Source organism: Euprymna scolopes, chromosome 44 (genome assembly GCF_053919585.1).
Source record: "Euprymna scolopes isolate OS-2025 chromosome 44, ASM5391958v1, whole genome shotgun sequence".
Classification (NCBI taxonomy): Eukaryota; Metazoa; Mollusca; class Cephalopoda; order Sepiida; family Sepiolidae; genus Euprymna; species Euprymna scolopes.
This window is the reverse complement of record NC_136525.1, coordinates 10534766-10553287: the sequence shown is the minus strand read 5'-3', so window position 1 is coordinate 10553287 and position 18522 is coordinate 10534766. Positions and strand designations below refer to the sequence as shown.

Here is an 18522-nt window from a genome sequence, read left to right as displayed (position 1 = left end):
AAATAAAAAGGAAAATATTTACTTGTTAGAGTTGATAAGTAAAGTAAATGGGTTGAGAATAAAAAATAGAATAAAATTATAAATATGAATTTGGCTTAAATATAAGGTTATATATATATATATATATATATATATATATATATATATATATATATATATATATATATATATATATAAAGTGATGGTTGTGTAGTTCCAACGAGAGAAAAAAAATGTATATTTAAAAGAGTGTAGCCATCAACAATTGTGGTTTTTTTTTTAAAGGTTTTCATCATATTTTTATTTTAAAATATTTTAAAATAAAAATATGATGAAAACCTTTAAAAAAACCCACAATTGTTGATGGCTACACTCTTTTAAATATATATATACACATATATATATATATATATATATATATATATATATATATATATATATATATATATATATTAGTGACAGAAAGATTTCAATATTTTACCACATTTTGATATAATTACCGATTCTGTACTAAATTCCCAATTCCGATACAATTACTGGTTCCGATTCGTATTCTTTATAAATCTCTAAATATTGAACTATAGAATTGTTATTTTTTCCCAATTATTGTAAAAATGGGCAGATAATTTCCCAAACGTAAGAATACACATGTGTGGATTATTTATGGTTGTTTAAAATCGATAAATATTTATTATTTTATTGTTACTACCAGCCGTGGGAGATTTTGCTTGAAACAAAATCAAATAAAAAAATCGTTTTTGCCATCGGACAACAGTCATAAATTTTTTTGATTCCAATACCCTAAAAAATACCGATTTTTCTGATTCCGATTAATCGTCCCAATACTATAGATAACTTAATTTTATGCACGTAGAAAATATTTAAATAAATCAATTACAAATAATACGTCCCAAAAATGTGCGGGCGACTAGAATATAAATAAAGGGCAGATAACCTCTCTCTTTAAAGCACCCAGAGAGTGAAAAAAACAAAAAAAAAAAAAAAACACCACAGAATCGCTTATAAAAAATAAATAGATAAATAAACAATCTTAAAAAATCCCGAAAGGATGAAACACTAGTGTCTGTAGGTATTTAATTATTATAGCAAAAAAATAATTATGACAGCCCCTTTAAGAAATTCATTTCTTATCGTTGAGCACTTTCAGTCGAATTAAAGTTGGTCAATTTAGCTCTTATGCATAGATCATCGTATAACGATTAGATCACTCTCTGACTGACGTAAATGAACATTTAAAATTAAAATGTTTAAATTCAACGCTATTTTACGCAGTTAATGGTAGCCAAATGGATACGGTCTCTGCTAATCAAGCCAGAGATGTCTCGTGGTGCGGGGTTCGAATCGTTCGGCTGGTGTTAATCGTGACACCCTGCACTGAAGAATCCCGAAAGGATGAAACACTAGTGTCTGTAGGTATTTAATTATTATAGCAAAAAAATATTCACATACACTTTTTCATGATAAAGCTAGAACCCAGAATTAGATAGAATCGAGCAATTGCATCGGCAACGGACAATGCCAGACCCAAAGCGGGGTTCAATGTACTACATCTCATCAGTGACATGATCCGACATAGGTGCGAACCCAGGTCCTCGCACGCATGAAGTGTGCAATACTGACGACCTAACCGTCTGGGGAGTCGGCTGATTTCAGTTAATGTTTGTAGATGTGATGTCTACCGCCTGCATACCAGCAGTAACTATCTTAGTTGTATAAGACGCGGGACTTGTAGAATGTAGAACTAGATAAACATATAAAGATTAAAAAATCGAGGCATAGCCAATGGATTGTGCCGTGGCCCATATAGTTAGGTCGTCAGTATTGCACATGCATGCGACGACCTGGGTTCGCGCCTATGTTGAAGCATGTCATTGATGAGATGCAGTATATCGAAACCGGCTTTGGCTCTGGCATTGTCCGTTGTCGATGCAATTGCTCGATTCCATCTAATTCTGGGGTCTAGCTTTATCATAAAAAAGTGTATGTGAACGGGTATTTATATATATATATATATATATATATATATATATATATATCTACAATCTCCTCTTAATGTCCAATATATATATGTATATAAATAAGTTTTATGTAAGCTAACTCAAAAAGCTTGATGATTACACAGTGATCTCATTTTGGCCCACAATTTCCTGAATTGTCACAATGACATACCTCATGACCTATCATTTACTCATGTCACAATGACCTACCATGACCTATCATTCACTCATGTCACAATGACCTACCATGACCTATCATTCATGCATGTCACAATGACCTATCATTCACTCCTGCACCTGAAAGAGTTTTATGCAAATACTAAAAAGAAACTATTTCACTGTGGATTTTGATTAGATGGGAGGGAAACTTTTCAATCAGGACCGCTGCATGATGGATACGGGCTTCCCGAGACGAAATGCACCTAACATTGATGCTTTTTGTTTTTCTACTTCCTTTTGCAAAACTTAATCATGTTCTGCAAAACCAAAAGAACAAAACAACACCCCATCTTTTCCCCCCTTCTCACTTCTTTCTATCTCCCTTCCCGACTGGTTAAACAAAACAACCAAACTAAACCCTACACATAAATATTTGAAGATATAAAGAACTTGAAGCATAAAAAATTATTTTTGCCAAAATAATTGGATTCGGCATCAAACAACCCAAAAAAGGTTGATATGCGAAAAAACAAAAAAAACAAAAAAAAAAAAAAACACCCAAACAATTTTTTTTCTTCTCTTGCTCTGCCCTGACGTCACCTCCCACACCAGCTTGATCATTTGGATACACGTCAACGGCTCTGTTACACCTGTATTCAAAGATGCCATTACCAAGGAATGCGGGGCTGCCAGATATTTTTCTCAGGCCAGAGTGTTCTTCTAGTGTGCATGCCCGCCAATCCCACTCTCTGTCCCTTGTGTCACATCATCCCAAATAGTGTAGTAAAACAACGGTATTCAGTTTTTATTTATTTATTTATTGCGGACTATTATCCTCATCTTTTCTTAGTTGTTATTTCACAACGTTTCGGCCAACTATTCCTCTGGCCTTCATCAGGTGGTAACCGCGACGAGATAGGAACTCTGAATCTTCTAACTGCATCCACAGCAATTACTGCCATCCATAGTTGTCGTCTCACGTTTTGGCCAAGTAAGCCTATTTAGTTAATATCTTTCTTTTTTAATTATTTTATCTTTTTATATATATATATATATATATATATATATATATATATATATATATATATATATATATATATATAGAACAGAACTCCACCAATACAAATCTGGGCGATTAAGGTCCGGTGAGTATGAAGCCCATTCAGGATCACACCACTTACTGTTGAGACGATTATTAAAGTGCTCCCTCTATCAATGAATGGTCATAAAAATAAACACTGTTGGACATTCATGACGGAAGCCTTGTGGAAAAGTCAAATGTTGTCTAAAGTGTATTTGTACCAAATTTCGTTTTTTACTAAAGCGTCATAACTTATCAAGGCCCAAATGCAACTCGAGGATAGGGGTTAATTGTCAGGTGGATGGTGAGACAACATTGTGATGATCAGTAATGGTGGAAATTAAGCAGAATTTGATTAGTTTAGAGGACTACTCAACAAGAATTTGTCTACATTGGACTTGAAAACAATCACATTTTTTGTCAGCTGGGAAGCAGTCCTGTGGAATTGTGTTCCATAGATAGGTAGTTCTTGGAAAGAAACTTTGTCTATAGAAGTTTTGTTTAGTCTTAGGTAGAGAGAGAGAAAGAGAAACTACTGACAACGGGTGTAGCTAGACGAGTTCTTGCTGTGAATGTTTTGTTTGCGCTGCTATTATCTGTGAACCGAGTTATGTCATTAGTTGAAACAAGGGTTTCTTTTTATTTTTTTTTATTTTCTTTTACTTATTAAGGCCCAGGATTTGATTATTTAAGGGTGCAGTTGAAAAGAGATTCGTTTACATTAGACTTGAAAACGACCATGTTGTAGTTTGTTGAAAGGTAGCCTCACGATATTTTGTTCCACAGATAGTCAGTTCTAGGAAAGAAACTTTGAAGTTTTGTTTAGTCTTAGGTAGATGGAAAGAGGGGGAGGAGGGAGCTATTGATAGTGGTGGTAGATGGACGAGTTGTAGTTAAATGAGTTGTTGTCATGAACGTCTTACAGTGAGAACAAGAGATTGGAGCTTAGTCGAGCACCTGCCATGAAAATAAATTTAGAGTAAAGAAAGACTAGCAATGTGTCTTCTGTTAGAGGTGATAGGGAGGAGAAGAGGATATTGGCCACTAGATTTCAAATTCAGTTTTGTACTCTGTCAAGGCAGAAAAGGGTACTCCGAGAAGCCACTGCCCAGATGTGGCAACAGTAGTTCATTTTAGGATGTACCTGACTCTTATATAGGTAGAAGAGTGCGTCAGAAGTGAGATATCTTCTGGAGCAATAGGATGATCCAATCATTTGGCAATGGATTTGATCTGGATTTCAGGTCTGGAGTGAAGGTATGTCTCAGAAGCAGAATGCAAAACAAAATCCATTCATTTAAACTGAGATGAACTGAAGATCATACTGCTAGCGATGAAAAGAGAATATTAGCATTAAAACTGACCAGCAACTTTTTTCACCATAGAACCACGTGCTCGAACTCGGAAGGAGAGAATCCGAAAGATTCTTACAGCTGCTATTAATAGTGTTGTCGAAGTGTTAATTTACAAAAAGGATTGTGAATTTTATTAAAACTTTCATGGATGGTATTCAGGATGAGAGTGCTATCTTGTATAAGCTGTACAATTTTGCTAAGTACTAGCCGTACGGCATAGTTCAGTACAAACTGTACAGTGTAAGTATAAATTATGCAGTATAGCTAAGCACAGCCCATACGATATAGTGAAGTAGAAGCCGTACGGTACCGTGAGGCAGAAGCCGTACGGTACCGTGAGGCAGAAGCCATATGGTACAGTGAGGCAGAAGCCATACGGTACAGTGAGGCAGAAGCCATACGGTACAGTGAGGCAGAAGCCATGCAGTATAGTGAGGCAGAAGTCATGCAGTATAGTGAGGCAAAAATCATGCAGTATAGTGAGGCAAAAGTCATACAGTATCGTGAAGTAGAAGCCGTACAGTATAGTGAAGTAGAAATCATACAGTATAGTGAAGCAGAAGCCGTACAGTATAGCATAGCAGAAACCATACAGCATAGTTAAGTGTAAGCTGTACATTATAGCTAAGAATTAGCCTACAGTATAGTGATGTAGAAGACATACAATATAGTGAAGCGGAAACCATACAGTATAGCATGATAGAAGCCATAAAGTATGGTGAAGTAGAAGCCGTACAGTATAGCAAAGCATAAGCTGTACAGTATAGATAATTATAAGCAATACAGTATATATGTTTAAGACATACAAGTTTAACTGCATATAAGAAAAAGCTAAGACAGAATTGCAGATAACCAATTTAAAGCAGTAGGCATGATTTAAACTTACCCGTTTCGTCCATTATTACATCATCTGCATGAAAAAACATTTATATCAGGTAAAAATTGTCCATTGTTTTGTTTTTTTTAGAAGAAAAGCGTACTAGTTTACTTATTTTACTTATTTAAGATTTAAAAAAAAAGCTAAAAGGTTTATAAAGTCGGAGATCAGCGTTTAGATTGAAAGAAATGTTTTTGTTTGTGAAGAATCGTGTACTTCCGAAAAAAATTATCTCCCTTTCTTGATTGTTTTTAAAATCAAGAATTGGATTGAATTTTTTTGTATGTTTTTTTTTTTGTGAAGCATACTCTAGTTTAGAAGAGATAATCCTGAACTTAAAAGAGAGAATTGTTTCCTTTTGAAGCATAGTTAGTTTAAAAGACCGAATTATCTCCCCTTCTTCGATATTTATAAAATCAGGGATTAGCATTTACACAGACATAACTGAAAAGAATAGATAAATAGATAAATATTTTTTCTAAGATTAATATATGCTTATTTATATTTACAGATAAGAACAGTGTTGAAATAACTTTGAGTATCTCATTAAAATTATATCTCAAAACATTGAGGTTCTGGATATGAACTTAAACTATATCCAGTGGTGAGGCCCCAGATTGTGGGCTTTGGGGAGTGTGGAGCCACCCTTTAATTGCCATTTCTCCGAGGTCCACTTTGACCCGGAGTGGTAGTACCTGTTAGGGTCCCAACTATGGATTAAATAGAAACCGACTTGAAAACAACAAATAAAAAAACTTTTCTTCAAAATCTTTGGATTCGGCATTAAATAACCTGAAAAGGGTTGATATGCCGTAAAACAAAAACAACCAACCAACCTCAAAACATTGAAGCATACCACAAAACAAAACATCAGACCTATCAGAATTTCTGCAAGGACGAATCGTGGGTCAACATGAAAGTGGTCTAAGTCACGGCAAAATATCAGGAAATCTTTCCATACCCCTTTCTACTGCTAATGGAGTGATTGTACAATTCGCAAGAGAGGACAAGGAGTGCACAAACCCTCATCCAGGTCACCCCAGGCCCTCTGAAAGAACCTTGCGTCTTGTGAAAAGAAATGTTGAAGAGGATCCTCAGTGCAAAAGCCTCTGACATTGCAACACAAGCTGGTGTCAGTCCAAAAACAGCTGTCAGGTATCTTCACAAGCTGGGCTACTATGGTAGACCTGCAAGAAGGAAACCTCTATTTCGTCCTGCCAAGATCAAGTGCAGAAAAGATTGGGCTCATGAGATGGTGGAGAGACCGATGACCTTTTGAACCACTGTCATTTTCTCTGATGAAGCACAAATGGGTATGGGGGCCCCCATCAGCAAGAGTTTGACTTGAAAAGATTGCAATCAACGTTGAAACATGGTATGGGGTGCAATTTGGATGGTCGCTCAGACCTGGTGGAGTGTGAACTTTCCTATGTCTCACACCACTGCACCGATTATGACCAAACCTGGCATGGATAGTACACACCATCTTATATAAATATATATAAAGTAGCAGAGAGAGAGAGAGTGTGTGTGTGTGTGTGTGTGTGTGTGTGTGTGTGTGTGTGTGTGTGTGTGTGTGTGTGTGTGTGTGAGTGTATACAACTCTCCTATAGCCCACACCACAGGATCGATAATGACCAAACTTGAGACGATGATGGTCTGCTACCTAGGGATGGTGCACACCATTTTTAAAGATCAAGGTCAGATGTCAAGGTCATAACTATGTATATATACTCTCCTACAACCCACACCACTGGATTGATCATGACCAAACCTGACATAATGATGGTCTCTGACCTAAGGATGGTGCAGCAAATTTTTCAAGGTCAAGGTTAAAGGTCATTTAGTGTGGCTCTTCATAAACTCCCCCACCTAGGGATGGGGCACACTAAGTTGGGGTCCCTCACCATCCTGGGAGTTGCCACATTGGTGCTGGTCAACTTTGTGAATTCGAATCAGCTCACTCTCCTCAAACCCCATCCCATCAACCAATTAAATAAATATTAACTATTTGTAATTGTTTCAATTTTTATGTGTAACAATATGTGCCACATTAAAAACCGACCCTGGTGTCTAACTTGGCCCTCGTGGGGAGGCAAGTAACTAGGAACAATATAAGTGTCAACTTTGATATAACCTGTTTGCTTTAAAGTTTTTAGTTAGATTTCGGTCACTTCAGGAAGTGGTAAAAATTTTTTTAAACACCTAAAGAAACAGTTGCTTTTAAAACATCCACTTACTGCAAGAGTGCCTACAAAGTGGGTATGTGAGCATATAGTAAAGTTCTGCGCAAGTGCAGGTATCTTTGCTAGTATATATGTTACAATATTTTGCATTATAAAGGGGTATGATCCCACACAGTCGGGAGATTCTATTTATAAACGATGCTGCTAGGAACTGATGAATCAAATGAATTCACGTTCTGCTACCAACCAATCAGAAACCAGAATTGCTTCATAAAAATTAAACCTTTCTGTAGAAATTTCGCATATGTTTTCTTTGTGTCAACAGAATCTTTTGCTGTGTGGATTCGAACTCGAGAACTGTCTACTGCGAACCAGTCACCTCCCAGTACTTGTGTAGAACAACGAACCATCGAAACTGTTTTGTCTACTGCAAACCAGTCGCCTCCCAAGACTTGTGTAGAACAATGAACCATCAGAAACTTCTGTCTACTGCAAACCAATCACCTCCCAGGACTTGTGTAGAACAACGAACCATCGGAAACTGTTCTGTCTACTGCGAACCAATCACCTCCCAGGACTTGTGTAGAACAACGAACCATTGGAAACTGTTCTGTCTACTGCAAACCAGTCACCTCCCAGGACTATTGTAGAACAACGAACCATCGGAACCTGTTCTGTCTACTGTGAACCAGTCACCTCCCAGGACTTGTGTAGAACAACAAACCATCGGAACCTGTTCTGTCTACTGTGAACCAGTCACCTCCCAGGACTTGTGTAGAACAACAAACCATCAGAAACTGTTCTGTCTACTGTGAACCAGTTACCTCCCAGGACTTGTGTAGAACAACAAACCATCAGAAACTGTTCTGTCTACTGTGAACCAGTCACCTTCCAGGACTATTGTAGAACAACGAACCATCGGAACCTGTTCTGTCTACTGTGAACCAGTCACCTCCCAGGACTTGTGTAGAACAACAAACCATCAGAAACTGTTCTGTCTACTGTGAACCAGTCACCTCCCAGGACTTGTGTAGAACAACAAACCATCAGAAACTGTTCTGTCTACTGCGAACCAGTCACCTCCCAGGACTTGTGTAGAACAACAAACCATCAGAAACTGTTCTGTCTACTGTGAACCAGTCACCTTCCAGGACTATTGTAGAACAACGAACCATCAGAAACTGTTCTGTCTACTGTGAACCAGTCACCTCCCAGGACTTGTGTAGAACAACAAACCATCAGAAACTGTTCTGTCTACTGCGAACCAGTCACCTCCCAGGACTTGTGTAGAACAACAAACCATCAGAAACTGTTCTGTCTACTGTGAACCAGTCACCTCCCAGGACTTGTGTAGAACAACAAACCATCAGAAACTGTTCTGTCTACTGTGAACCAGTCACCTTCCAGGACTATTGTAGAACAACGAACCATCGGAACCTGTTCTGTCTACTGTGAACCAGTCACCTCCCAGGACTTGTGTAGAACAACAAACCATCAGAAACTGTTCTGTCTACTGCGAACCAGTCACCTCCCAGGACTTGTGTAGAACAACAAACCATCAGAAACTGTTCTGTCTACTGTGAACCAGTCACCTTCCAGGACTATTGTAGAACAACAAACCATCGGAACCTGTTCTGTCTACTGTGAACCAGTCACCTCCCAGGACTTGTGTAGAACAACAAACCATCAGAAACTGTTCTGTCTACTGTGAACCAGTCACCTCCCAGGACTTGTGTAGAACAACGAACCATCGGAAACTGTTCTGTCTACTGTGAACCAGTCACCTCCCAGGACTTGTGTAGAACAACAAACCATCAGAAACTGTTCTGTCTACTGTGAACCAGTCACCTTCCAGGACTATTGTAGAACAACGAACCATCGGAACCTGTTCTGTCTACTGAGAACCAGTCACCTCCCAGGTGTAGAACAACGAACCATCGGAACTGTTCTGGAACTAAACATGGCTTACACTTCTAGATATATATATTAGTAACGCATTACAAATTTTTAGCACACTGTCAGATATCAGCTTTAGAGGATGATATTCTAACTTCTTTGTCAAGAGAACAGATTCTTTCTTTGATGGTGTTTCTAAACTTCATGATGTAACAGCGTCGTTGGCAAACATGAGGCCAGGGTGTGCATGTGATCCTCTGAAGTGTGCTACGATATATTTTTATAGTAAAAAGAATAAAAAAAATCAAGAGGCAACGATGCCACGCTTCCAACACTCAACGTTCTACTACCAAGTACCTCCCACCATCTTACAACTCGCCACTCCGATAGTCAAATCCAAAATCCACCCCTTGTGAAAAATCAGGTTCTTCTTTTATATCCAACCAGAAGCGTATCATTTGCATATTGAGCAAGGTGGCCATTTCTTTTTTTTTTTTCTATCTTTTCTCTTCACTCCTTCTGTCTGCACGAGATCTTACAGGCTGGCAAAAAAAAAACAGGTTTGGAAAAATGGAAGTGGTACAAACCCTATATGGGTTTAACCGACTTCCTCCAAAGGAGAAAGTTCTATGGGAGTATGAAATTCACAAATGGTCCCCAGTCACATGTATATCTCTATTAGGGGAGATGACGACGTTAGGTTTTTGCAACTTTTTGTGGGGAGGTGTCGACGTCCTCCTATGTACGGCGCCTGGACTTCCCGATTTGGTTACCCATCTGCTACTGCCCAGACTCAACACTGCTCAACTCTAGTGATCTAACAAGAACCGGTAATAAAACAGGTTTGTTACAAATTAAATCATTTAGACACAATGTTTACTACATATGTGGGAGTTCCTAAGTCTAAATCTGAGTACCCTATTTATTTATAGGTCGTAAGAAACTGTCATGTTGCTTACCTTCTACGGTCAGTTTGGCCCAAGTGGATGCCGGTCCACGAATACAGGTATATTCTCCTTTGTCCTCTTGTGTGACATTATGGATGATAAGTTTTTGTGTTTTGCCATCTGTAATCATCTCATACTTGTCACTTGCTCTCAGTTTTTGTCCTCCCTTCATCCAGATTGGCTGGACATTTTCTTTGGACATTTCACAAGTGAATGTCGCACTTTCCATAGCTTTCACCTTTGATTCAGTCATTTTCTTGGTAAATTTCAGCTCTGAAAAATAATAAACAATGAATTAGCAAAGGTCATGCAGTCAAAAACTGATCTCAGTTTTGTTATAATTATTGGAAATTTTCAATGTGGGTATAGGTTTTAATACTGTAAAAACAGCAACAGTTGTCTCCCTTGGACCATGTGAAAAGTTGTCTCCCTTTTGACAGCTTCAGATTTATGCTTTTTTTTCAGTGATACAAGCTTTGTTGAGTAATTTAAAGTTACTCCCCTTGTCTTGGTTTTTGATGAGGAGTTAATTCAAGCTTTTTGAATAACTTGGAGTGATGTTCTCTTTGTCTATATACATAAACAAGTAATCACGTTACTCGCTCTCTTGCTGTCACCATGCTATAAAGACAAACGGTCTTCTCTTGTCTGTGTTAAAACTAAAAACATGCTAGATGTTAATTAATTTATCTTTTTGTCAAGCGTCAATATGACTTCCCATGTGAATTTCATTTAAAACAAAAAAAAAGGTATATTTTTTATTTAATTCATAATTAACTATCAAAGTTATTAATTATTATCAAACTATCAAAGTTATTAATTATTATCAAACTATCAAAGTTATTAATTAACCAACAGTAATTGCATACCTTCCTGCTTTGGAATTGGGAAATTTTAAATAAAAAAGTTAAACTCATTTCTTTATATTCTCATATGAATTTTGTACAAAAGTTCTTAATTAAAAACATATGATAATTTAAAAATGTAGAATTACAAAATTGAATTAATACGTATTTTAAAACTTCATTTAAATTATACTGAATTCAAATTTCAAATTTTATTGACTCTCATTCATTTATTAAAATTCATTCACCTCAGACATTTCTTTAAATTATTAAATAAACTGTATTCAAATTATAAACTTTGCAAGCACAACACTTCATTCAACCACGACACTTTATTATACAATTTGTTTGAACGTTTTTTTTCTCACGTATACGCACCCACATGTACGCACACACATACGCACACACACGCACATACGCACACACACGCACGCATATACACATCCTCATACACACACCCACATGTACGCACGCACATACGCACACACACGCACGCACGCATATACACATCCTCATACACACACCCACATGTACACACATCCTCATACACACACCCACATGTACGCACACACATACGCACACACACGCACGCATATACACATCCTCATACACACACCCACATGTACACACACCCTCATACACACACCCACATGTATGCACACACATACGCACACACACGCACATGCACGCATATACACATCCTCGTACGCACGCACATACGCACAGACACGTACATATATTCACGTTTACGTATATACACTCACATTCACGTACATACACACACACACGATAACGTGCGCAAATGTACGCACACATGGGAAACGTCACTTCCCCTGAACAATAAATATTTATCAAAATATCGCAGAATTCGATAAGAACTTATTATAATGAAAAGAGTCTGATTTATCTTACCTTGTACGTTGAGCTTGGCCCAAGTTGAGGTTTCCCCAATAATGCATGTGTATTCTCCCTTATCTTGCAAAGTGGCGTTGCGGATAATAAGCTTCTGGATTCTTTTATTGGTGATGATTTCATATTTGTCGTTTGTGGTCAGTTTTTGTCCGCCCTTCATCCAAATTGCTTTCTGGTTCTCCATTGATACTTCACAAGTGAATGTGGCCGTTTCTGTTTCAGTAATGCTTTGTTCACTCAGTTTCTTGGTAAATTCCGGTTTTATTTCTGAATCAAAGAAAAAAATAAATCCATTTATTACATATTAGCATTATACTTGTCCGAATTCAGCGTTTAATAGTTCTTAATTCTCTCTCCTTCCCATGGCAATTGTTTGGTGACTCTGAAGTAGAGGCTCAGCAAATGGAGCAAAAGGCAGCTTCATGGCTGGGTTCGAATCTCATAAACAGCAGGAATTTTTCACCCTACACTGATGATTACGTAAGCATGAAATACTAGTGTCTGTAGATAAAAATGAATAATTATTATCTAATTATAATTATGAAGCCCCTTTAAGAAAACTTAAGATAGACACTGTCCCTGGAATTATAATTAAGACAGTCAAGTAGCGTCCATGCAATGTTTACGACTTCTACTCGTGCGAACACTCTAGATTGTCATTATACTCGCCCAAATTCGGTGTCTAATAGTTTTTAATATACTTCATTCCCGTAGCAATTATTTAGTAACCCTGAGATAAACACTTAGCAAATGGAGCAAAAAGGCAGCTTCATGATTGTGTTTGAATCTCATGATCGATAGGAATTGTTAAGCTACACTGATGATTGCAGAAGCATGAAACACTTATCTGTAGATATAAATGAATTATTATTATTTGATATATATATATATATATATATATATATATTGTATTTTGTGTACAGAAAGTTGTTAGATAAGTCATTGGTACCGTCGGTTTCAAGCCCGATAATTAGGACCGTTTTAGATATCCATATCAAGCTCTATTTAGAGATGAGTATTGGCTGAAGAGGGCTTGATATGGATATCTAAAACGGTCCTAATTATCGGGCTTGAAACCGACGGTACCAATGACTTATCTAACAACTTTCTGTACACAAAATATAAATACGCTCTTATTTTTCGGATTTTCCTTTTAATTGAGCACTCTGCTGGATTTTAAAAAAAAAAACACTAATCATATATATATATATATATATATATATATTAGTAATTTATGAAAATATATAAATGGCAATTAAGCTACACAGAATATTTCACGTTTCATTCTCGTGAGAATTCGCCAGGCTTTTTTATATATGATTTTGTTATTGGCATTTTTTAGCGATATTAACAACTTCGAAACGCTGTGGTTTTATTTTTTTCCCCCGTTACCTTAACGGTTTTTTATGCATTTATATATATATATATATATATATATATATATATATATATATATATATATATATATATATATATATATATATATATATATATATATATATAGCTGTTTCTGAGATTTAAAAACAGAACAGCTTTAATACTATCGATTACGTTAAGTTTGAAAAATGATTTCCTGTTGCCATATTAACATAAATAAATGCATGAAAAGTGACGTCAGCGTGGGGTGGGGGTGGGGAAAAGGACTATAAAAAAAGAAAGACAAAGACGAGATAACGTTCGAAATCTCGGGTTCTAGATCACGTGGGTGACGTCACGACTGTAAAGATGGAGAAATAAACTTTGTTGCACGAACCCCAACAGTGAGTCGTAGTTCCTATTTACTTGCCTCCCCATGAGGGCAGAGTTAGACACAAGGTCAGTTTTTAATGTGGGGGAAAAATCCAGCTCCCCCTCCCCCCCCCCCCAAAAAAAAGGGGGGCATTCTGGATAGGAACACACAAAATAAGTCGGAGTTATTTCCTGTTCTTTTGTCCACTTTGCGACTGAGGCCACAACGTGTGTGCAAGTGTACATACGTTACAGGGAGATAGAAGTTTTAATTGTTGCACCTTTGTTCCGGGCAACACCAAGTATCCCTGCTCGTAATGATATACAAATATCGGCAAAAAAAAAATAATAAAAAGGACTATAAAAAAAGAGAAATGCAAAGATCGAGAGACACGAGAGAGAGAGAGAGAGAAAGAGAGAGAGAGACGAGAGAGAAAGAGAGACGAGAGAGAGAGAGAGAGAGAGAGACGAGAGAGAGAGTAGAGAGAGAGAGTAGAGAGAGAGAGACGAGAGAGAGAGAAAGACGAGAGAGAGAGAGACGAGAGAGAGACACACAAGAGAGACGAGAGAGAGACACAAGAGGGACGAGAGAGACGAGAGAGACGAGAGAGACGAGAGAAAAAAAGAGAGAGAGAAAAAAAAGAGAGAGCGAAAAAAAGAGAGAGCGAAAAAAAGAGAGAGTGAAAAAAAGAGAGAGCGAAAAAAAGAGAAAAAGATACGAGTGAGAGAGACGACAGAAAGAGATAGAGACGAGAGAGAGAGAGAGACGGACAGACAGACGAAGGAGACGAGAGACAGACAGACAGACGAGGGAGGGAGAGAGAGACAGACAGACAAAAGAGACGAGAGAGAGACAGACAGACGAGGGAGAAAGGGAGAGACAGACAGACAACGAGAGAGAGACAGAGAGAGAGAGATGAGAAAGAGAGACGAGATGAGAGAGAGAGAGACGAGATGAGAGAGAGAGACGAGATGAGAGAGACAGAGAGAGATGAGAGAGAGAGAGACGAGATGAGAGAGAGATGAGAGACAAAAGAACGTTTGAAATCTCGGCAGTGATGTGGAGGACATTACACAAGTAAAGGTAAATTTCCACTCACCTTGTACAACCAGTTTAGCCCAAGTTGAGATTTCCCCAAAGATGCACGTGTATTCGCCTTTATCGCGGAGGGTGACGTCACGGATGATAAGTTTCTGCATCTTCCTGTCGGTGATGATTTGGTACTTGCCGTCCGAGATCAGCTTCTCGCCCCCCTTCATCCAGATGGGCTTGAGGTTCTCGTGGGACATTTCACAAGAAAACATAGCATTTTCCCGTTCTTTGACCTTAACGTCAGTCAGTTTCTGGATAAACTGCGGTTTGCTTTCGGTAGCTACGGAGAACAAAAAATATAAGACGAGACGCAATGATTAGAAAAAATTTTAGATATTCATACGCTTTTGTGACAGGAAATTGTTGATTTTTTTTTTCGGCCGTTATTCCCCCCCCCCCCCCCCCAGGATCAAATTGTTTTTTTGGTTTTTTGATCTCTTTCAGAAATCCGATTCAAATCTGTAATAGAAATATTACTGGCTCCTTGTAAGAGATCATGATTTCCAGTTGCTTGATCACTATTGACCGTCTTAACATTGTACCTGTATTTGACATTTAAAGTTGTTAATTACCCTTAATTCTTTGTGGCGGTTGATGGTGGCCGAGAGGCAGTGGCGTTGCTGGAGTAAACATCACCCGGGGCGGTCTGCTCAAATGTCACCCCCTCCTTTGCTGTCACATGGACCGTTCCCCTTAGATACAACACATATATTGTTTTTAAAATATAATTATCCACTGGTACACGTGTTTCGTCATCTACGACTCATCAGAATGGCTGAATGAAGCGAGAAGCGAGATTCAGCCACTCTGATGAGTCGTAGATGACGAAACACGTGTTAATGGATAATTATTTTAAAAATAATATATATACCGCTCCCCATATGGGAGTAACAAATTGGTTAAGGAGAAAATTATTCCCAACTCGCGTTTAGGCAAAAATGCACTTTCGTAAATAATTGAATTCAATGCAATTCTAATAAAGATATATATATATATATATATATATATATATATATATATTTGGGGGGAAATTATTAGGGGAGGGCAACATTCTTTTTTTTTTTTTTTTTTTTTCGTTATCCCTTTCGTATAAGTATTTCTACAGAAAAAAAAAATTCAGACATATATCCTTGAAAAGTTTGACGAAAAGCGCTTCGGGTTCCATCACAATTCGTGATTTTTTTTATTTCAATCGACTTATTTATTTTATAACATCCGAATATGGTTCATTTCTTTTTCATCATTTTTAAATTTTGCAATTCTAATAAAGATATATATGATTAGTTTTTTTTCCAAAAAAAAAAAAAAAAAACTTCAGCAGAGTGCTCAATTAAAAGGAAAATCCGAAAAATAAGAGCGTATTTATATTTTGTGTACAGAAAGTTGTTAAATGAGAAGTCATTGGTACCGTCGGTTTCAAACCCGATAATTGGGACCGTTTTAGATATCCATATCAAGATGAGTATTGGCTGAAGAGAGCTTGGTATGGATATCTAAAACGGTCCCAATTATCGGGCTAGAAACCGACGGTACCAATGACTTATCTAACAACTTTCTGTACACAAAATACAATATATATATATAATAAAAATTACAGTTAAATTTACCAAAATGATCCAAGATGGTAAAACTAAAGTATATTATAAATATTAAAGAATTAATATTTATAAAGTAATCTCAGCCAGATGTAAAAGCTCGATAAAACCAAATAGGAGATAGAGTTTATAATAAGAGCCAACAGTTAATAAAACATGTTAAAAAACACTTTGAAATGAGTTAAAAACATATTTAATCTGAAAAGGAAACACTTAATAAGTGGATAGTCCTTAATCCGTGGAGTTTCGAATAAATATTTTCCTTTTCGCCAGAGGGTAGGAATTAGCAAAATGCGAGATCGGATTTTGCATGCAAAAGTATTTGATGAAACAACAAGTAAGTCAAAGATCTTACTTGATAACAAAAAAGTGAAGCAGAGGGAATATGGTGAAGAAAAAGGTGATTTCATGTGAATGGATAGTCTGGTGAAAGGTAAATAATCCAATGATGGCAAAATCCAAAAATATAACTTCAAGAAAGTTAATTGAATTTCCATTTGCACAAGTAAAATCCAAGGAAATCACGTAATTGGAAGATGGTCCAAAATAATCCAACTTTTGTATGCAAAATCCGATTTTTCTAATTCCTACCCTCTGATGAGAAGGAAAATATTTCTTCGAAACTCCGCGGATTAAGGACTATCCACTTATCAAATGTTTCCTTTTCAGATTAAATATATTTTGAACTCTTTTTCAAAGTATTTTTAACATGTTTTATTAACTGTTTGCTATTATTTATATATATATATATATATATATGTATGTTAAAAATCCACGTATGCTTCTAGGATAGTGATTTAAAGGTTACGAGGGTTTTTTGAATCTGTTGCCAAGGCTGCTGGAAAAATGGTGGGATCTTTCTATCGATCCAGTAGATATCTCACTGCTGATGCTATTCTCTACCTATATAAGAGCCAGGTACGTCCAAGGATGGAATACTGTTGCCACATCTGGGCAGGAGCTGCTAGAAAGGACTTGTCCTGCCTTGATAGAGTTCAAAATAGACTTCGTAGCCTCGTAGGAGATGTCCTTTTCTCCTCCTTGCAACCTCTATCTCTCAGAAGAGATGTTGCGAGTTTGTCTCTGATGTATCGTTATTTTCATGTAAAGTGTTCAACTGAGCTTCAATCTATGGTCCCCCCTCGCCAAACTTTCACAAGAAACACTCGTCTAGCTGTAAACACTATCAATAATTTCCCCCACTCTTTATCTGTGCCTAAACCTAAACGTAGATTCCATGAACAAAGCTTCTTTCTTAGAACTGCACGCCTGTGGAATTGTCTTCCGTTTTTCTGCTTTCCGGCTGACTACAATATGGTTGTGTTCAAGTCTAAAGTAAATAAGTTCTTGATGAGCCGTTCCATATAAGTTATCAAATTTACCAAATTTCCATTACTAATGATTACTATATTGACCAATTTCTACTGTACACTCTTTAACCCTTATCCTTGAGTGGCCTCTGGGCCTTGATAATGTGGTGACGCCTTTGTAAAAAAAAAAAAAAAAAAAAAAAAAAAAAAAGCATGAAAAACGATGTTACTTTTTGTATTTAATAGTTTTATTGTTATTTTTTATATTTCAAGCGGACTTCCGCTCTTAGTCACAAAAAAGTGTCGATACTTTTTTGTGACCAAGAGCGGAGGTCCGCTTGAAATGACAGTAAAACTATTAAATACAAAAAATAACATCACACTTGGACATCAATTGAGATATCCTTTTTGCATTTTTATATATATTTATATACTTTTTCGAACATTACTTTCTTTCAAACCTTGCAGCTGTCAATTTTTGGTGCTAATCTACAGGACAAGGGTTATAGCAAGTCTATAAAAGAACTCTTTTGTTATCAAT

General features: G+C 36.9%; 1 protein-coding gene across 1 annotated transcript in view; it reads right to left on the bottom strand.

Moving 5' to 3' along the window:
* Positions 1–18522, bottom strand: part of LOC145268689 (uncharacterized) — a 1072728-nt gene that overhangs the window by 884353 nt on the left and 169853 nt on the right. Inside the window, exons 13-16 of the mRNA XM_080124201.1 lie at positions 15084–15356; positions 12256–12522; positions 10511–10771; positions 5479–5502 (exon numbers count right to left, since the gene is read on the bottom strand). Of these exons, the coding sequence (XP_079980327.1) occupies positions 5479–5502; positions 10511–10771; positions 12256–12522; positions 15084–15356 (825 nt within the window). The remainder of the gene's footprint in view (positions 1–5478; positions 5503–10510; positions 10772–12255; positions 12523–15083; positions 15357–18522) is intronic.